Genomic DNA, 22,297 nt, shown 5'->3' with positions numbered 1-22,297 from the left:
GATAGCAAAACCAGGCAAGATCACAGTCAACTGCACAATATCCTCACTTTCTCAGTAATGAGGTGGTTCTATCTCAATGTGCAGCTTTATTGGCTGCACTAGCAATGCCCTGTTAACCACACCAAGATATCCTGGCAAAAAATCATATTCTTGTTTGTATTTTCATGGAGCTGCTCTTGCTCTCTGTTATATTCTTGGCAAATATCTGTCTTGTATACATAATGACTCAAGCAACTGTAAACCCGCATTCCACAAAGAATGACTTAGCAAATGAAATGCAATAAACAGTGTTTGGTATGTAATTGGGTTTCTAGAGCACTGGGCTGACTTTTCATTGGGGTACAACCTATATGCTAAAGACATACTTGACAACTGTCCTGAATTTCCCGAGACATTCCCGGGATTTCAATGCAATTTTTTGCCACTACCACTAGAGGTCTGCAGCCAGAAGACCAGAAGAAGTAACGGTGAGAACAAACAAGAAGTGGAGCTGGCTGGGTGGCTACAATAGAAGTTGAGCTGCGGCGCCGCCCACTCCCGGTCTGTCTGTGACCTGTTGTGGAAAGGGACGGGGGTGGGCGGCGCTGCAGCTCAATTTCTATTGTAGCCACCCGGCCGGCTCTGCCTCTATTTTGTTCCCCCTCTGCCTCTGTTACTTCTGCAATTTTGTAATAGCAGTGGAAACACTGCTGCTGGGATACCTGATGCAAAGGGGGCTTCAATGGGGGGGGATACCTGATGTAAGGGGGGCTCCAATAGGGGGGATACCTGATGTAAGGGGGGCTCCAATAGGGGGGATACCTGATGTAAGGGGGGCTCCAATAGGGGGGATACCTGATGTAAGGAGGGACTCTGCTGGTGATGCCTGATGTAAGGAGGGGCTCCGCTGGGGATGCCTGATGTAAGGAGGGACTCCGCTGGGGACATTTGATGTAAGGAGGGACTCTGTTGCCCTTGCTGCCCGCCCACTGTTAAATGGCAGAGGGGAGGTGCAGCTCTCGTTCTGAGATGACGTCAAATGACATAGGGCAATCATAATCTCTGTAAAGAGCCGCTGCCGCGGCACTTTAACCGTGTGATCAGCTGTGTCCAATCACAGCCGGTTACATGTAAACACAGAGATGCCAGTAATCTGCGCTCCTGACAGAGTGTGTGGCGAGGAGAGATGATCAGCGGCATCTCCTCACAGGGGGACATCTACACATGTAATCAGGACACTGATCATCAGTGCCCTGTTTACAATATAGTGTCTCAAGTGACAGAAATCAGTGGAAGCAATCAGTGCCCACCACTACCCACCAGTGCCAGCAATCAGTGCCCACCAGTGTCCACAAGTGCCACCAATCAGTTCCCATTAGTGATGCCAGTCAGTGCTGGCTATCAGTTCCACCTATCAGTGCTGCCCATCAATGCCCATCAGTGTCGCCCATCAGTGCCACCCATCAATGCCTATCAGTGCCACCTATCAGTACCCACCAGTGCTGTCTATCAGTGCCCATCAGTGCCACCTATCAGTGCCCAGAAGTGCAGCATATTAGTGCCTTCTCATCAGTGCCACCTAATCAGTGCCCATAAGTGCGCCTTCATCGGTGCCCATAAGTGCCACATCATCAGTGCTCATCAGTGCAACCTATCAATGCTCATCAGTGCCGCCCCATCAGCGCACATCAGTGAAGGAGAAAAATTATTTATTTACAAAATGTACTGACAGAAACTAAGAAAAACTTTTTTTTATCAAAATTTTCAGTCCTTTTTTTTTTTAATTAACAAAACAAACAAAAAACAACAGTGATTAAATACCATCAAAAGAAAGCTCTATTTGTATGAAGAAAATGATAAAATAATTTCACATAGTTACAGTGTAGCATGACATTGTCATTCAAAGTGTGACAGCGATGAAAGCTGAAAAATGGCTGGGCAGGAATGGGGACGTAAGTGCCCTTTATTGAATTGGTTAATTGGTATAACTGAATCTTGGCTTCATTCTTCAAATGACTGGGCTATTACAATTCCTGGCTATGCGCTCTTTGGGAAAGACAGGGTAAAACAGAGGGGAGGTGGTGTCTCTCTCTATGTGAGAAGTGATATTAAAGCAAGTGTGAAAGAGGACCTAGTTGATGGAGAGTGTTATGAGGCTGAAGCATTATGGGTGGAACTGCACATGAGTGTGTGTACTACAAAAGTAATCATTGGAGTTTGTTAAAGACCTACCAGTGTTAATGAGGAGGTGGAGACTCAGCTCCTTTCACAGATAGAAAGGGCTGCAAAGGCTGGGACAGTGATAATAATAAATACCTGGAAATTGACTGGAGTAATGGCACTGAAGGAACAGTTAAAGGGCAAAAATGTATAAACCTATTACAAGACAATTGTATGGTCCAGTTTACAGAGGCCCCGATTAGGAATGATGCTCTGCTGGACCTGGTACTCTCAAACCATGCAGAGCTTATTACCAACATTCATATAAAAGAACATCTGGGTAGCAGTGACCACAACATGATTTATTTTATTGTTAACTGTAGGCAACAAGCTCATACTGGAAATATAAAACACTTAACTTTAAGAGAGCACATTTTCCAAAGATGAGGGCTGCTCTCCAAGACTTAGACTGGGAGGGAATATTGGCATTGATGAACACAGAACAGAATTGGGAATTTACTGTATGCAAACTCGCTGCAAAGCATATTCCCATGGGCAATAATTTTAAAGGGTTAAAAATAAAACCCATGTGGCTCATGTCCGAAATTAAAAAAAAGTAAATACCGTATATACTCGAGTATAGGCCGACCCGAGTATAAGCCGAGGCCCCCAATTTACCCCCAAAAAACTGGGAAACCTATTGACTCGTGTATAAGCCGAGGGTGAGATATGCCTGTCCATCCCTGTGTGTGTGTCCATCCATCCATCCATCCCTGTGTGTGTGTCCATCCATCCATCCATCCCTGTGTGTGTGTGTGTCCATCCATCCATCCATCCCTGTGTGTGTGTGTGTCCATCCATCCATCCATCCCTGTGTGTGTGTCCGTCCATCCATCCATCCATCCATCCATCCCTGTGTGTGTGTCCGTCCATCCATCCATCCATCCATCCCTGTGTGTGTGTCCATCCGTGTGTGTGTGTGTGTGTGTGTGTGTGTGTGTGTGAGGCCTTGTGTGTCCAGCCTACCTGTGTCCCCAGCCTCCGTCCGGTCCCGAGCCTCCGTCCGGTCCCGTCCGGTCCCGTCCTGTCCCGAGCCGAGCCTCCGTCCGGTCCGGTCCCGTCCCGTCCCGAGACTCCGTCCGGTCCCGTCCCGTCCCGAGCCGAGCCGAGCCTCCGTCCGGTCCCGTCCCAGGATCACCGCTCTTCGTCGGCGCCCATTTTCCTGTTCAAATGCCGCGCCTCCCTGTCTGTGATAGGCGGAACACAATTTCCCAGCAGTCTGTGTTCCGCCTATCACGGCCATCCTTTCATCCTCGTCCGTAGTACGAGGATGAGCGGATGTCCGTGATAGGCGGAACACAGGCTGCTGGGAAATTCAGTGTTCCGCCTATCACAGGCGAAGGCGGAGCCGGAGGCGCGGCTTTTGAATTAGAATAGAATGGCCGCTGTCTGTCTGCTCGACACGCTGATCGAGCAGGCAGACAGCGATGACTCGAGTATAAGCCGAGGGGGGCACTTTCAGCCTCAAAAAAGAGGCTGAAAATCTCGGCTTATACTCGAGTATATACGGTAATAAGAAAAGAGCTTTTAAAAAGTATAAAAACAGAATGTGTAAAAAGGAAATCAAGGACTCAAAAATTCAAAACGAATGACAGATTGCAAAAGATAGTACTACAAATCCCCAAAAATTCTTCAAATATATTATTAGAAAAAAGGCTTATTGCAACTTTTTCCCAAAAATATTTAGAAGAATACATATCCGCCTAAACGGAGGAAACAAATTGGGATATTTATTATAGAAAAAACGACAAAATATTGTGTTTTTTCAAAATTGCCACTCTTTTTTTGTTTATAAACGCAAAAAAGGGGGGAGGATGTGATGTGGGAAAGCTGGGGGAGGAGCCCGAGGCGGTGTCTGTGAGGACGGAAGGGGAGGCAGGAGATCCATGGCAGCAAGTCTGATGCAGATGCTGGTGAAGTGGGATAGAACACCGTGTTAGAGGACAGCACATGGTGACCCCGCAGATGCCTATTCCCCATGATATTGGATCAGGAGACCAAGGAGGAGCGACTGATAGATCGGGGTGGACAGCAGTAAAGGATGCAGGAAACTGAACAGGGGTAAGTGAGAGATATCCCTGGTTCAATCAAAAAAATGGCTGCAAGAGAAAACACCTGATCCTGAGACCCCACGAGTGACTGTTGGTTGCTGGCCTCCCCTCTGTCTCCTCCATACGCCCCCCCTCTTATCTCTGCCTTTGTGTCCTCTGTATATTATGCTCTGCATACTACCCTCCAGAGCCCCTAGGTTATCCAGCGCTGTTGCATCGTGAACTGTGTTTGAACTGTGTTTGCTGTGGAAGCTAAAGAGATTTGATGACTAACTGAGGGAGAGATGCAGCAGCTGGGACTGGCTAAAATTTAACTGACTGGAGACATAAGAGAGGTCTTGATGGAGCAATGATTCTTTTTGAAACCTATGAATCTATGAGAGCTACGGAATTGAAATGTTTGTAAGAACGTACCAATGAGAGGACTTGTTTAAATGTCAATGATTGCCTAATAACCCTAGGAGTGGCTCAATTGATTAAATGCTGGAATTACTGGAAACTGCTAAACTGATAGTTGAAACTAGTACTGAGTTTTAAGCTCACTTAAGGACTAAGTATTGATACAGCTTAGTACTGACTGAAAAGGTTATGAACTATGCTATGAACTAAGCTGCAAATTAAGTGATGAACTCTGCGATTTAACTATGCGATAAGTTCGGAGCGATACCTACTGGAGAGTAACTTTCCATTATATCTACTGGAGAGTAACTTTCCTTCCTGTGGTGGATAGCAGCTGATTAGATAATTGGGTTAAGCTAATATAGAGCTGAAAAAGCATAAGGACATTCCTTTTTTTTCTTCCCTCCGAATCCTCCCCCCCCCTCTGCGTTTTTTTTTTTTTCCTTCGTATCTTCCCGCCTCTCTTACGTTATACAGAGACCGGGAAAGAGGGATGAATGGTACGTTTTTCATAGGTTCTTTATAGGATTTTCATAGGTGCCCCAGCAAAATAAAATACAAAAAAAAAAAATCCACCAAGTTGCAGAATTTTCAATTCCATCTAAACTAGGGGGCCTGAAAGGGTTAAGTGACTGGAGACATAAGAGAGGTCTTGATGGAGCAATGATTTTGTCTGAAAACTATGAATCCAGGAGTGGCTCAATTGATTAAATGCTGGAAGTACTGGAAACTACTAAACTGATAGTTGAAACTAGTACTGAGTTTTAAGCTCACTTAAGGACTAAGTATTGATACAGCTTAGTACTGACTGAAAAGGTTATGAACTATGTTATGAACTAAGCTGCAAATTAAATGATGAACTCTGCGATTTAACTATGCGATAAGCTTGGAGCGATATTTTCTGGAGAGTAACTTTCCATTATGTGGTGGATAGCAGCTGATTAGACAATTGGATCAAGTAGAAATAGAGCTGCAAAAGTATAAGGACATTCCCCTTTTTTTTTTTTTTTTTTTTTTTGTTCCTTATGCGTTTTCTTTTTTTTTTCCTCTCTCTCTACGTGTGCTCCCGCCCCTCTTACGCTATATAGAGATCGGAAAAAAGGGACGAAGGGTACGTTTTTTTTTTTTTTTATTGTTCCTTTACAGGATCTTTACAGGTGCCCTAATAAAAAAAAAAAAAAAAGTTAAAAAAAAAATCCATCAAGTCGCAGAATTTTCCATTCTTAAAGCAAAAGTGAAGAGAAGTATTCCATCTAAACTAGGGTGCCTGAGAGGTGAAATGGCAGGATATTCTTCTCTCCCCTTGCCCCTCCATTCAAATCCAATAAAAGCAAAGATTGGAACCGAGAGGTACTCCCCTCTATACAGGACAACTATTTTGTCAAACAAGACAAGTGAACAAGATACATGATGAGGGGAAGATCACATAAAACAACAGAATCTAAAACCCCGAGGGAGAGTTTAAATACTAGTGTAACCGCTAGTTCAATACAAAAATACTTGACAACTAAAGAGGGTAACCAAAAAAGCCCAGATGTAGAAAAAAAAACATCCTTGCCAACCAAAAACGCAAAAAAGGAAATGGCTAAGTTAAAAGGAGCCCAAGGAGATAAAACAAGAGAAGAAACACAAACAGAGAGAGAGATGGAAACTTACGAGGGGGACGGGGAAGAACAGCGAAGTATAGCTCAAATGCCCACGAAGATCGAGATGATGGCAATGTTTGAAAGGATGGAAAGTTTAATTAAGAGTGAGATTACAAATGTCCGGATGGATCTGGGCCATTTGCTGCGGAGAGTAGAAGAGGCTGAGGAGAGAACTGAGAAACAAACACAAGAAATCGCAGAATTAAAATCGCAAGTGAAAGCACTGCAAATAAACCAAAGAAATACCTTCTATAAAATGGAAGCACAGGAAAATCAAAATAGACGCCAAAATCTAAGGATAAGAGCCCTCCCAGAGCAAAATGGAGAGAAACTGGAAGAAAAAATAAGGAAAATATTTAACCCCCTACTAGGACGAGAAGAGGACGAGGAGTTAAAGATCGATAGAGTACATAGAATTAGAAAGCCTCTAGGAATGAAGGAGGAGACCCCACGAGATGTCATTGTTAAATTCCATCGGTATACAGATAAGGAGAAAATATGGAGGAACCTCAGAGAGAGACACCCGTTGCAATACGAGCAAACAACTTTGCAAGTATTTGCGGACTTGTCAAGTGAAACATTATCCAGAAGAAGACAATTAAAACCATTACTAGAACATTTAAGACAAGCTAATATTAAATATAGTTGGGGGTTTCCTGCAGCATTGATAGTACATAGGGACGGAAAGACGGTTAGATTGAAATTTCCGGAAGAAGTACAGGACTTTTGTACAGAGTTACAGATTCCAACCATTAGTATACCTAAGCGATCGGAAAGAGAAGAAAGACTAATTGAAGAGGGAATAGGGCAGAGAGCTTAATGTAAGGGGGGGGGGGGGTAGGGGGAGAGGGGGGGGAGGGGGGGCTGGTGTAATTTATTACAAAAGAAACGAGATGGGAGAGGTAAAGTAAATAAAAGTTAATGTGGGTATGGGTGAAAACGGGAAGAGCCTCCCTGGACTATCTGCTCCCTCCTCTCCCCCCCTATGTCTACCGGGCCTTCAAGGCCGGGGGGGAGTGGAGGGACACGGAATGCCGGGCTTGGAGCTTCACCCCAAGGGGTGAGGTACATATTCCAGGATGGGGATATATTCTGGATATAGGTACAAGGACCAAAGAGGGGTCTGGGAGGGTTGGGAGGAGGTTGGGAGGGGGGGTGGGAGGGGTGGGGGGAGAAAGAAGACCCGACAGCAGAGAACCTCGTTAAGTGAGAAAAGAGGAGAAACCAGCCTGACTAAAAGCTATGTCTATAGTTAATTGTTTGTCATATAACGTTAGGGGGCTAAATGAATCAGCAAAGCGGTTTAAAATTCTGAAAGAAATAGAACAATATGAAGCGGGTATAGTGTTCTTACAGGAAACCCATCTATCATACGAAAGCAAGATTAGAATATACTCCCCTAGGTTCCCGGTGTGGTTTTATGGAGATTCTTACTCAAGGAACTCAAAAGGGGTAGCTATCGGTATAGGACGGGAGGTATACTATAAAATAGAAGAAAGATTAGTCGACCCGGAGGGTAGATTCCTCTTTCTGAAGGGGAAACTATGGGGAGTAGACTATACCCTCGCTAACATATACTGCCCAAATAGAAGTCCAACGGTTTTTCTGAAAGGAATATTGGAGAAATTATGGGATTTTAAAAGAGGAAGAGTAATTATAGCTGGAGATATGAACTTTTGTATGAATCCGCAAATGGATAGTTCGTCCCGTGTGCAGGGGATTGGGAAGGAGCAGAGGAGAATAATAAAACACAGGCTATATCAGTACCAGCTTATGGATGTGTGGAGAACTATGCACCCAAGGATACGAGACTACTCGTTCTATTCCCCGGTACACGGGACGTACACAAGGATCGACTACTGGTTAGTGGAACATAGGGTTCTGGACGAGGTGATATCCACAGATATAGGAATTAGAACATTGTCTGATCATTCTCCAATATGCCTGAAGATCAAAATCCCAGGATTTCAGAAATCTCCTTTTTCCTGGAAATTGAATAGGGAACTGTTGGACGAGAAGGGAGAGGAAATAATTAGAAAGGAATTGGAGTTTTTTTTTACCACTAATTTAAATGAAGAGAATATGGAAAATATTATTTGGGAGACACATAAAGCTTATATAAGAGGGATATATATTTCACTAGGTACAAATAGGAAGAGAGAAGGTATTAAAAAGAGTAGAGAGTTGAGGGAGGAAATCCATGGATTAGAGCAAGAACATAAAAAGGCAAATGGCAGGGAAAGTGGACAGGTAGTGGACCTATTACATAAACTGGCTATGAAAAGAGAGGAACTCGGGGAATTAATGGAACAGGAAATGAGGACGATATATAATAGGATTAATAAAGAGAGATATTATAGCGGCATTAAAAATAGTAAGATCTTAGCAAAGATATTGAGGAAAAAAAGATCGAAGAATTATATAGAGAAAATATTAAATAAAGAGGGAGAGTCGGTCTATAAAACTAAGGAAATAGCAGAAGTTTTTAGAGAATATTATGGGCAGTTATATTCCGTGAGAAAAAAAGAGACAGAAAAGCAAGAGATGAAGAGAAGGGGAAAAATCAAAGACTATATATTTCAAGCAAATATCCCTAAAATACCGGGGGAATTGGCGCAGGAATTGGAGAATCCAATCTCAGTCCAAGAAGTAATACAGGCAATAAAAGAGACCAAAGGAGGAAAGAGTCCAGGGCCTGATGGCTATACAATAGAATATCTAAAAAAGTTTGGAGACATACTAGCCCCAATTTTATGTGCATATTATAATGGACTAGGTACAAAATATGGACTGAGCGAGGAGGCCTCCACTGCGACAATCTCCACGATATTGAAAGAGGGAAAAGAGAATACAATATGCTCAAACTATAGACCGATCTCACTACTCAATACGGACATTAAATTGTTCGCAAAAATATTGGCCGCTAGAATAAAGAAGTTAATGCCTAGCTTAGTCCATGCAGATCAGGTGGGATTCATTGAGGGGCGAGAAGGAAAAGATAATGGAGTAAGGTCATTATTACTGCTTCAGAGGATGAAGGAGAGTAGAATCCCCAGTCTACTCCTATCAATAGATGCTGAGAAAGCTTTTGACCGAGTAGACTGGGGATTCATGATGGGTACCCTAAGGGGAATGGGGTTTGGTCCCAAAATTTTGAAGTGGATAAAGGCACTATATAACAGCCCCAAGGCAGTGGTAAGAGTTAATGGGGTACTATCAACAGCCTTCAGAATGAACAATGGGACTAGACAGGGGTGTCCGCTGTCCCCCCTATTGTTCGTTCTGGCATTGGAGCCACTCCTGGAGACGATAAGGAGAAACCCAGATATAAAGGGGGTTGAGATAGAGGGGGAAATACATAAGACAGCCGCATTCGCGGATGATATTCTGTTTTATGTATCCAGCCCACGAATCTCCATGCCAAACTTGTTAAAGGCTTTACAGGAATACGGAGAATTATCTAACTTTAAAATCAACCCAAGCAAGTCAGAAATCTTAAACGTAAATATAAATCCGAGAGAAGAACTTGACATTAAGAGAGAATTCCCATTTCTATGGCAAAAGGAAATTAAATATTTAGGGATTAAACTGACTGCATCAATAGAAAAAATGTACCTAATAAACTATATCCCCCTTCTAGAAGAATTGAGAGAAGAAATAAGGAGAATGAGAACAAAGCCCCTGTCATGGTTAGGAAGAATTAATGCCTTAAAAATGATTATTCAACCTAAAATCCTTTATAAATTTCAGCTATTACCAATATATATCCCCCCCCTATATTTTAAAATGATAAATTCTTTAATTTCTAAATTTATCTGGAACAACAAGAAACCTAGAATCCCACTGAAGACTTTGCAAAAGGGAAAAGACGAGGGGGGTCTGAATGTCCCAGACTTTAGAAAATATTACGAAGCAGCAGTGTTAACACGGGTGGTGGAATGGGCAAAATTAGAAAGTAAAAAAAGATGGGGAAAAATAAAACACAGTTTATCAGGCACAAATTTAGGTAGAGAAATCTGGACTCCTTTAAAATATAGATCACTAGGGAAGACAACACCTTTGGTCACAAAAAATGTGTTTAGAGTATGGGAGGGAATACACAAACATAATAAGTGGAAATATAATTCCCCTTTAATTTATTTAAAAGATAATGATTTTTTTGCACCTGGTAAAAGTACAATAGGAGGGAAATGGATAAAACAAGATAATATGCAATTACGACACATAATTAAAGAGGGGAAATTGAAAACACTAGCAATATTACAGAAAGAAAATGATTGGATGGATTTGAATGAGTGGCGATACCTGCAGCTTAGACATTTCGTCTCAAGACTACCACAACCGCTTAGAGATGGAGAAAATTTGACTGCCTTGGAGCGGATATGTGAGGGGAAATCCCCAAGGGCAGGTATTGCCCAGCTTTATAAGGTCTTGAGACGGGAATGTGAAGCGGAGGTACCAACTTTCATTCAAAAATGGGAAGAAGAGATAGGAGCACGGGGTGAAAACCAAAATATAGAAAAAATATTGAAGATGGTGCACAGATCCACGGAAAATAGTAAGATGATAGAAACAAATTATAAAATTTTAGTAAGATGGTATAGGACCCCAGATATAATGGCAAAGTACCAGGAGGGACAATCTGGGAAATGTTGGAGGAATTGTGGACAAACGGGAAGTTTGGCCCATATATGGTGGGATTGTCCCAAGATTAAAGAATATTGGAGAGAAATAATAAGATATATAGAAGTAATAGCTAAAATACAGTTACCTGAGAACCCATGGTTATGCCTATTCCATGCAGTAGATACCCCAATTAAGGAGTATAGGAATTCCCTCACAAGCTCATTAATAAACGTGGCAAAAAGCCTGATTCCGAAAAAATGGAAAGAAATAGAAGCACCCAAAGTAAAGGAATGGCTAGGAAAAGTTGAGGAAATGTATAGTATTGAAGGGCTGGGAATGGAGGAAGAAAGAGAAAGAAAGAGATTCCATGTGAAATGGAAATACTGGAAAATCTTTAGACAATCTATGATTTTTAACGAGGTAATGGGTCGGTAGGGGTGGGGAGAGGGGTGGGAGGGAGATATTTTAGAAGAACTCGAGAAGTAAAGAAAGAAAACCAGGATAATGTGAAAAATTTAAGGGCATGAATGTATTTTGGTCCTATGGTTTTCTTTTATAATACTTGATTATGTTTTGTACGCAACTTAAATAAAAAATTTAAATAAAGAATAAAAATAAAAAAAAATAAACGCAAAAAATAAAAACTGCAGAGGTGATCAAATAAAAGTGGTCAGCCTTCGCGCCGCTAAGTGGTAATAAGTGACTAAAGTGGAACAAAATCCAAAATCAGATATAATGAAACACAGATGCTGTAAAAAAGAGCCTGAGTGATATAAAGTGCAAATGCTAACTAAAAAATGCAGCAGGACAAAATAGTGAGCACAAACTATCAAATAATGAATATAAAGGGGTGGGTCCTGCGCAAATCGTGCCACTCAAATAAAATACACAAATTCAAAATAATATAAATATGTGCATACATACAATGCCGTGAAAAAAAATATAGTCCAAAAAACAGCACGCATAAAAATATATAAAAAATATATAAAAAAATTGAAAAAAGGTTTAATGATAGAACAATAATAAAATGTCCGCTACTCAAGGCTCCCAGAACTCTCACCTTTAAACGAAGTGAATAAGCAAATCAAACAAACTCCAGGATTCTCTTATTTCATTCATAAATAATAAATAGCCATCAGGAAATCCAAAGGAGGGATGCAATGATACAATTCCGCCACTAGAGGGCCAGTCCCAGCTTCCAGAATAGGTGAAATGGATCTTCACTTCTATTTCACAGTGTATGGCTCAAAATAAGAGAGAGGAGGGGGAGAGAGAGAAACAGGAGACTTCCATAGTGTAGTAGTTTAAAAAACGGCAGGTAGATTTATTAAAAAGCAGTAAAGACTCTCACATTTTAATTGCAAAAACAAGCACAATCAGGAAGAGGGTATAATGACAACTTCCTCCCGCCTTACTCTACTTCCGGTTCGTCCTCTGGCCAATCCCTACGCGTTACATCATGTGACTTCTTCATGGGGATGCTGATAGGACCTTGCTGGCCTCCATAAGTATAATGAGAACAGGAACCGGAAATGCCAGTTCGGCCATTTTGGAAAAGGGCAAGGATAGAGGTAAACAAGCGAAAACAGGAAGTGCTGTCTCCGCCATCTTGCTACTCCAACATTGCTAGACGGAAGTGTAGAAAACCACCATCTTGGAGTAGAAGAAAAACACAGAATCGCCAATATAGTCAAAAACAGCGCTAATAAAATATTCAAAAAAATATAAATTACTTTAATGATAAAACTTTATCATTAAAGTAATTTATATTTTTTTGAATATTTTATTAGCGCTGCTTTTGTCTATATTGGCGATTCTGTGTTTTTCTTCTACTCCAAGATGGTGGTTTTCTACACTTCCGTCTAGCAATGTTGGAGTAGCAAGATGGCGGAGACAGCACTTCCTGTTTTCGCTTGTTTACCTCTATCATTGCCCTTTTCCAAAATGGCCGAACTGGCATTTCCGGTTCCTGTTCTCATTATACTTATGGAGGCCAGCAAGGTCCTATCAGCATCCCCATGAAGAAGTCACATGATGTAACGCGTAGGGATTGGCCAGAGGACGAACCGGAAGTAGAGTAAGGCGGGAGAAAGTTGTCATTATACCCTCTTCCTGATTGTGCTTGTTTTTGCAATTAAAATGTGAGAGTCTTTACTGCTTTTTAATAAATCTACCTGCCGTTTTTTAAACTACTACACTATGGAAGTCTCCTGTTTCTCTCTCTCCCCCTCCTCTCTCTTATTTTGAGCCATACACTGTGAAATAGAACTGAAGATCCATTTCACCTATTCTGGAAGCTGGGACTGGCCCTCTAGTGGCGGAATTGTATCATTGCATCCCTCCTTTGGATTTCCTGATGGCTATTATTTATTATTTATGAATGAAATAAGAGAATCCTGGAGTTTGTTTGATTTGCTTATTCACTTCGTTTAAAAGTGAGAGTTCTGGGAGCCTTGAGTAGCGGACATTTTATTATTGTTCTATCATTAAACCTTTTTTCCATTTTTTTATATATTTTTTATATATTTTTATGCGTGCTGTTTTTTGGACTATATTTTTTTTCACGGCATTGTATGTATGCACATATTTATATTATTTTGAATTTGTGTATTTTATTTGAGTGGCACGATTTGCGCAGGACCCACCCCTTTATATTCAGAGGTGATCAAATGCCACCAAAAGAAAGCTCAATTTGTGGGGAAAAAAGGACATACATTTTGTTTGGGTACAACGTCGTACGACCACGCAGTTGTCAGTTAAAGCGACGCAGTGCCGTATCGCAAAAATATGGCCTGGTCAGAAAGGGGGCAAACCCTTTCCGGGGCTGAAGTATTTAATATATTTATTAATGATATAGGGTCTGGGATTAAAAGTACAATTTCAGTGTTTGCAGAGAACATCAAGCTATGCAATGGAATAATACAGGATGTCACCAACTTACAAGCTGACCTCAATGCATTCTTTAATTGGGCAACTATGTGGCAAATGAGGTTTAATGTAGATACATGTAAAGTTTTGCACTTGGGGGCTAAGAATATGCATGCATCATACATACTAGGGGGAGTATAACTGGGGGAATCAATGGTGGAGAAGGATCTGGGGGTTTTGGTCCCTTCTTGTATTAGGAGAGGAATGGACTCCAGAGAGAGAGAGAGAGAGATATTATTTTACCCCTGTACAAATCATTAGTAAGACCTCATCTGGAATATGCAGTTCAGCTTTGGGCACCAGTTCTCAAAAAGGAAAAAAGGATATTGGGGAATTGGAGAAAGTGCAGAGAAGGGCAAGCAAACTGATAAAATGCATGGAGGAGCTCAGCTTTGAGGAAAGATTAGAGGAACTGAATGTATTCTCTCGAGAAGATTAAGGGGGGGGATATGATCAACATGTATAAATACATAAGTGGTCCATATAGTGAACTTGGTGATGAGTCATCACAGGGGACAAGGGGGCACGTTTTACATCTGGAGTAAAAGCTGTGAAAGTGTGGAATAGACTTCCTCAAGAGCTGGTTCTGGCTAGCTCAGGAGCTTGGTTTAAAAAAGGGCTGGATTATTTCCTAAATGTACATAATATAACTGGATACTAACATTTATATGTACATTGTATACAGGCACTATCCAATTGCCTCTCAGGGTATCAGGAAGGAATTTTTCCCTGCTGGAGCAACTTGGGTCATGCTTTGCTGTTGTTTTCTGCCTTCCTCTGAATCATCTGCAGGTATAGGATTGTGTATATGGGATTGTATGATTTATTTTCCCCCATTTTTATTGATTGAACTTAATGTGTATTTTTTCAACCTAACTATGTAACTATGTAATGTAAACATACTGTATCAGTAATTACAATTCACTTAGACCTTCAGTTGCGTAATTATTACAGATTCAAGTACTGTAGTTATATTATGCTAATATTTCAAATCCATTGCTAGTACTTTGCAATTTCCCTTTGTTCATGCCAGTTCCCAATTTAGCAAGTAAATTTTGGTGTTGGGTCAACACTCTCCAACTGTCATTCAAATTGAGACAACCACAGCAGTGTGTGTACCTGGCATCTTCCCCTTCAAATTCATTGCATTTCGCATTGCACTCTTGCACTCTAAAGCCCCAGACAATGAGAACAAGGCCAAATGTTGAGACATAAGGCTCAAAGAGTTCTTTTCAATAAAACTTGAGCTTTAGCTCTTTTTGGATTTAAAGGAGTATTTATTTGTATTTTTTGACAATGGGAAGGAGGGGAAAAAAAAAAGAAAGGTAGGTGCCAGGAGGTGGAAATGTTGGTACCAGTGGCAACAACAGAAATAAGAAAGGAAAGTTTTTGGTCTTTTATTAGTTAATGTAATATAAACGTTTTGTAGAACTCTTTGTTCCAGACTTCATTCATTTTAATAAAAGTAAACTTCTCTCTTCCACTGCACTAAAGGCTCTATCAGTTATGACACATGCAGCAGGGCAGGCCATTACCTTGACCACATACTGGGCTGCCTGCAGCCAGTGGTGCATCCTTGATGTACATTGGTAAATAATATTTAAAAAACAATATTTAGAAAACACATAAAAAGTGTTGGGAGGTGGAATGTTAAAGTGGAGCCACCAAAATCATGAATTGGAGGACACGGTCTGTTTTCAGGGTTTAATGGCATTGCACAGACTGTAGGGGTCACATTCTTCTGCAAGCTCCCACAAAGAACACAACTTTACATTTATATATATATATATATATATATATATATATATTTTATTGTAGTCCCTGCCTATATTTGCTTGATCTGAGTAGGAATAGCTTTGCAAGAAAAAATAAATAAATATAACAAAAATTGTAAATACATTAAAAAACATAAAAACATTATAAAAATGGAGGCTGGTGAGATTTGTACCAGACTCTAGTCCGGGTATGGAGACAACCCTTTCTTAATGTTAGTGAAATAAAAAAGAGGCTCATGGGCACCATGGTGCATGGGAAGATCACTTCAATCTTGGAAGACACACATGCTCAATACCTTAAGGTTTGGGGGTCAGTGGATAGGATATAATGCTCTAGCACCGTGCTTCCCTTATGACCTACCTCAGGTTGCTAGGGCCTACTGCTCTGACCACTCAGGTTCCCTCTTCTTCTCTCTCCCCTTTCCTTTATTCGACTCCCCAGGCAAATGTTCTCACCCTCTGCCCCCCTCCTCACCCTCTTTCTTCCCCTCTTCCTTTTTCGTATCATATCTGTTCTCTCCCTTTTAGTCACTCAATGAGATAATCGGTGTTGCCTGTGAGGAGAAAACTCTCTCATACCTTGGGCATTACTCTGGGGCTTTTTTTACCTTTATCCTTGCTACTTTTTATATACAAAATCACGGGACACGTGTCGCCCAAAAGAATTTCCGAAACTTCTTTTGGGTGACACGTGTTCTTCGATTTTGCTCCAATTTGTCATGTGACAATCACGGAAAAATTGTACCATGACTGGGGTGCCATTAAAAGGTAATGTGTGAATGGAGCCTAACATATCATCTTTGTACTATCTCAGGCCAAGTTTGCAGACAGCAGCAGCTGTTGGCCCTTCAAAGTAAGATGCTTATACTTCATGATTGTGGAGCCTGGAACATGGCCTTCTAAGGCCCCTTTCACACTGGGGCGGTGCGGGCATCGGCTGTAAAGCGGCGCTACTTTAAGAGGCGCTTTACCGTCATTTTAAACCGCCCCGCTACCGGCCGAAAAAGGGTTAAAAGCGTGGCTGCAGAGTCGCTTTGCCGGCAGTATAGCCGCGCTGCCCCATTGATTCCAATGGGTAGGGGCGTTTTAGGAGCGGTGAATACACCGCTCCTTCACCGCTCCAAAGATGCAGCTAGCAGGACTTTTTTCACCGTCCTGCTAGCCCACCACTCCAGTGTGAAAGCCCTCCAGCTTTCACACTGGAGTGAAAGGGGCCGTTTTTTTCAGGCGCTACACAGGCGCTATTTTTAGCGCTGTAGCGCCTGAAAACCACCTCAGTGTGAAAGGGGCCTAGGAATGACGACAGGTTTTAACCCCAGCCCCTTCTTTGCTCTTTTATTAATTTCCTCGCTGCAAGTCCTCTTCTTGCAAACAAGATTACACATATGCATATATTCTGCTTACTAAAGGATTTATATTTCTGTACATCCAGTCCTGAGATTTACACAGCACAGCCAGCCTGATGACCTGACTATTCCCTACTAATTAAAGTCATTGCATTCCCTGGATTAAGGTAAATAAATGTTCATGTATTTGTATCACCCGCCTGTATACCTACCTGAGCCTGATCTCAATCCATCTGTCTGCTCACAGAAGCAGCAGTCCATTGGCTCCCAATTCTGCCCATCAAATTCTGTGTGAGAAGAGAGTAAGGGGAGCGAGGGCTGAGCCGCACCGTAGACACACACAGCCCGGCTCAGATTCAAGCCTGCAGCCGTGCCCCCATAGTAAGTGGCTTGCTATGGAGGCATAAACGTATTGCAGCTTACCAATTCTTAGATGTGGTGGCTGCATTAGTTCACTTTTTTTTTTGACTTTTTGTTCTCTTTATTTCATCTGGTATTCCAGCCAGTTATACACCTCCTTCCTTAGTCTGTCTCCACTCTGGATGGAGGAGGAATGGAGCCATATTTGGACAGCAGCATTGTCAGTCTGGGCAGATTTTGGGTTAGACTAGCACATTTAGATGGACTTGACTAACAAACTGAAGCTGAACTCCAGCTCACACTTTATGTGTAGTTACAGTAACCGTTTTTTCCTCTGGGGATAAAGGTTTAACATATATGAATAAAAGCTGACCATCGTAAGCACCCCTGTCAGTGGTAAATGGTTTGTTTCAACCTGTAGGCAGGTGCAGTCTACTTTCTCCACTGTAGGTGGCACTCCATGCAGCAGCACTGCAGTTGGAGGTAAAGTCAAGAGGAACACAGTTCCTTTATGGTTTCCTGGGTCACTGGGGAATCATCCATTTGGATGTTGCCACCCGATGTGACTCTGACAATTATCTTGGGTCAGGCAGAGCCTATTTAAGGCCCTGGCTCCCAGGTTTGGCACACATTTGCAAGTTGGTAGATTAGGAACAAGTATCCCACCTGTAAGGGACAGCACTGGCATCAGGGAAAGCCTCCTGATGCAAAGGGGAAACCGCAGGGCTCGCAACTTCTCTGGACACCTGCCTGTTGGGCACAAGACCGCTAAGCCGCATTCTTCACCTCTCTACAGATACTGACAGTCAGCTGCAGTCTACTCTCTGCCCACTGTTGGAAGTGTGAGTTCTTCCAGTTGGGCTGCCTTCCCACAGGGTTGTTTGTGAACTGTATGAAGACAAAAATAATTCTACACTGGGGACATTTTTAATACATAAAAGCAGCCTACACCAAAATCTGTGATACCAATGATCTTATGATTTTGTGCATAAATAAATCAAATAGTGTGGTGCTAAATTAATACAGCATGATAGAAAATATACCATACTAAATGTGCATAAAACTCTTATATAAATAAATTATATAAATCTCAATTCATAAAGTGCAAAAATGTGAAATAAATACAAATTTACATTTCATGTGTTGAAAAACGAATATTCTAATCCTATAAACAAATCCCAATTCATTGATTAGAAAATCTAAAACAATGGGTAATTCATGTGCAACATCCAAAAAAAATATAAGGTGTATAGTCCCATATCCAAGTGCAAGTGAAGGCCACTTTTATCCAATAAATATAAGCAATCCAAGAAATAGATAATTGTTACATGCAATGCTGATCACCACAGTGATATCAACTGTGATAGAAAAGAAGGTTGGCTCCTTGCCAGATAGTGTGGATCATATTAAATGTTAGACAGTGCATTTAAAATAACCAGGATGTCTTCCTGTCACTCCTCATCCCCTTGCTGCGGACTCTTCCAGCAATGTAATGCAAAGCAAGAAAATTACATCTGATAGCGCAATATGTTTAAAATATCTATATCTTTAATAATATAAGTGCACTTACATATTTTCCACAGTAAAATCACATCAATAGATCCACAGAATGATTCCCTGAGCAGGCAAGCTCCAAACACCGGTGCTCCGGCAGTCAGATAGCATAAATTCGTCATGTGTAGGCCCTGCCCAATGCACGTTTCGTCAAAGAATGACGTCTTCTGGGGAACTGTCTATTATTAAAGATACAGATTTTTTTAAACATTTTGGGCTATGAGATGTTGTTTTCTTGATTTTCATTACAATGCTGGGAGAATTTAAAGCAAGGGGATGAGGAGAGACAGGAAGACATCCTGGTTATTTTAAATGCGCTGTCGACCATTTAATATGGTTCACACTATCTGGTAAGGAGCCAAACTTATCTTACAGTGCCTTGAAAAAGTATTCACACCCCTTGACATTTTTCACATTTTGTTATGTTACAACCAAAAACGTAAATGTATTTTATTGGGATTTTATGTGAACCAACACAAAGTGATGCATAATTGTAAGATGGAAGGAAAATGATAAATGGTCTTCAAATTATTTTACAAATAAATATGTGAAATGTGTGGCGTACATTTGTATTCAGCCACCCCCCCCCCCTCCCCCAGTCAATTCTTTGGATTACAGCTGTAAGTCTTTTTGGGTATGTCTCTACCAGCTTTGCACATCTAGAGTGACATTTTTGCCCAATTCTTCTTTGCAAAATAGCTCAAGCACTGTCAGATTGGATGGAGAGCGTCTGTGAACAGCAATTTTCAAGTCTTGATACAGATTCTCAATTGGATTTAGGTCTGGACTTTGACTAGGCCATTCTAAAACATGAATATGCTTTGAATATGTTTTGATCTAAACCATTCCATTGTAGTTCTTGCTGCATGTTTAGGGCCGTTGTCCTGCTGGAAAGTGAACTTCTGCCCCAGTCTCAAGTCTTTTGCAGACTCTAACAGGTTTTCTTCTAACATTGCCGTATATTTGATGCCATCCATCTTCCCATCAACTCTGACCGGCTTCCCTGTCCCTGCTGAAGAAAAGCATCCCCACAACATGATGCTGCCACCACCATGTTTCGCAGATGGTGTGTTCAGGGTGATGTGCAGTGTTAGTTTTCCACCACACATAGTGTTTTGCTTTTAGGCCAAAAAGTTCAATTTTGGGCTCATCTGACCAGAGCAGCTTCTTCTTGTTGGCTATGTCCTCCACATGGCTTCTCCCAAACTGCAAACAGGACTTCCTATGGCTTTCTTTCAACAATGGCTTTCTTCTTGTCACTCTTCCATAAAGGCCAGATTTGTGGAGTGCACAACTGATAGTTGTCCTATGGACAGATTCTCCCACCTAAGCTGTGGATCTCTGCAGCTTCTCCAGATTCACCATGAGCCTCTTGGCTGCTTCTCTGATTAATGCTCTCCTTGCCCAGCCTGTCAGTCTAGGTGGACGGCCATGTCTTGGTAGGTATGTTTGTTCACTAAGGTTCTCTAACAAACCTCTGAGGGCTTCACAGAACAGTTGTATTTATACTAAGATTAAATTACACACAGGTGGACTCTATTTACTAACTAGGTGACTGCTGAAGAGTGAAGACAATTGGTTCCAATAGATTTTAGTTAAGGATATCAGAGTAAAAGGGGCTGAATACAAATGCACACCACACTTTTCACATATTTATTTGTAAAAAATCTTGAAAACCATTTATCATTTTCTTTCCACTTCACAATTAGGCGCCACTATGTGTTGGTCTATCACATAAAATCCCAATAAAATACATTTACATTTTTGGTTGTAACATGACTAAATGTGGAAAATTTCAAGAGGTATGATTTAAGGCACCGTATATCATGAGTGATATCACTATGGTGATCAGCATTGGGTGCTAAAACTATCTAATTCTTGAATTGCTTATATTTATTGTATACAAGCGGAATTCGCTTGCACTTTGATATGATACTATACACTTTATATTTTTTTGGATGTTGCACATGTATTACACATTTTTTATTTTTTATTTCATGAATTGGGACTTATTATTTGTTTATAGGATTTGAAAATAGTTTTTTCAACACACTAATTTTATTATGTTGGTGATTTTTTATGAAATATAATTTTGCATTTATTTCACATTTTTGCACTTTATGAATTGAGATTGATATCATTAATTTATATTAGAGGTTTATGCACATTAAGTACAGTATATTTTCTATCATGTTGTAGTAATTTAGCGCCACACTAAATTACTACTATTACTTACTACTTTTGTTTTTGAACAGTCTCTGCATTATTTGAATACAAGTTCTTTCACTACACTGGAACCTGAGTGTGTTATTCCGCCACTCCACACTGCACACCCCACCTACAAACCCTCTATTTGCTACTTTGTCTGGACAGCTTGGTCTGTTAGAGGAAGTTGATAAATAACAGAATTACTGCCCAGATTACCAGATAAAAATAAAGGGAAAATGCCTAAAAAAGAAAAACTAATCCAGCTGTTACATCTACGAATTGGTAAACTACGATTTATATATTTATGTATTGGGCTTTAATTGTGCTTAATTGTATACTTTGTACTTATTGCATGTATGGCAAGTTGCCTCTTGCAAAACAAATTCTACCATTAACAATGTGTAGCATAGCAATCCACAGCAAGTTGAGCTTCAATTAAGATAAACATGTACGGAAATAGGATACAGAATGTGTCCTTAGATGACCCACAGTATCACATTATTTAACAAAAATAATAAAGACATGTATTCCTAGTTACATATAACTAATATACGACAGGTTGCGAAAAATTTTACAGAAAAATATTTTGTGGAGAAACGTATCGTGCATTTTACCTCATTGTTCTATGATGAATGTTATCCCAGTTTCAGTAAGTTTCTAAATGCAGTTGGCAAACTTGTGTATTTATACAGACTCCTCCCTCCTGTAATTGGCAGCATTAGTTAAAGGGGAAATTCCATCTAACAGCAAAATTATGCTTTGTAGGTGTTTTGAAAGGTGTTGAGATCTGAATAATTAAAAAAACTGTAAAAAAAATAATAGGATACAAATTTGGAGATGTGCAAAGTTTTAAGTTAACTGATGTGGTACATAAAGTGAGGTAGAAAAAATAGATATGGCGCTATACCTTTTTGGACTCCCTAAATTTAGATATCATAGAAATGTACAGATTTTTCAGCTTGCTGGCTAATGGTTTTAAACTCTAAAGAATCCTGAATGAACCAAAATATACTGGTATAATAAACCCAATAAATAATGTATCAATCAATATTAAATTGTACATACAAAAATAAATATAAATTTTCCAGCATGCTGGTTAATAAATTAATATGAAAAAATATAAAAATGGGTGAAAATAGGAATAAAAAATATATATAAATGTGAATGAATTAGATGCCTAAAGTAAATGATGCTATGTATGCTAA

At 40.6% G+C, this 22,297-nt stretch overlaps 1 protein-coding gene across 1 annotated transcript in view; it reads right to left on the bottom strand.

Annotated features, from left to right (window-relative positions):
• The window catches only part of LOC143974143 (prostaglandin reductase 1-like), a 66,448-nt gene extending 44,655 nt beyond the window's left edge, over positions 1 to 21,793 (bottom strand). The window contains exon 1 of the mRNA XM_077475257.1: positions 21,707 to 21,793. Coding sequence (XP_077331383.1) covers positions 21,707 to 21,711 — 5 coding nt within the window. The 5' untranslated portion in view covers positions 21,712 to 21,793. The remainder of the gene's footprint in view (positions 1 to 21,706) is intronic.
• Between the last annotated feature and the right edge of the window lie 504 nt (positions 21,794 to 22,297).

The sequence above is a fragment of the Lithobates pipiens genome, unplaced genomic scaffold (genome assembly GCF_037356315.1).
Source record: "Lithobates pipiens isolate NorthernLeopardFrog02 unplaced genomic scaffold, aLitPip1_a1.2 Scaffold_13, whole genome shotgun sequence".
NCBI lineage: Eukaryota > Metazoa > Chordata > Amphibia > Anura > Ranidae > Lithobates > Lithobates pipiens.
Note: the sequence above shows the minus strand (reverse complement) of the source record. Positions and strands in the feature narration are given on the sequence as shown.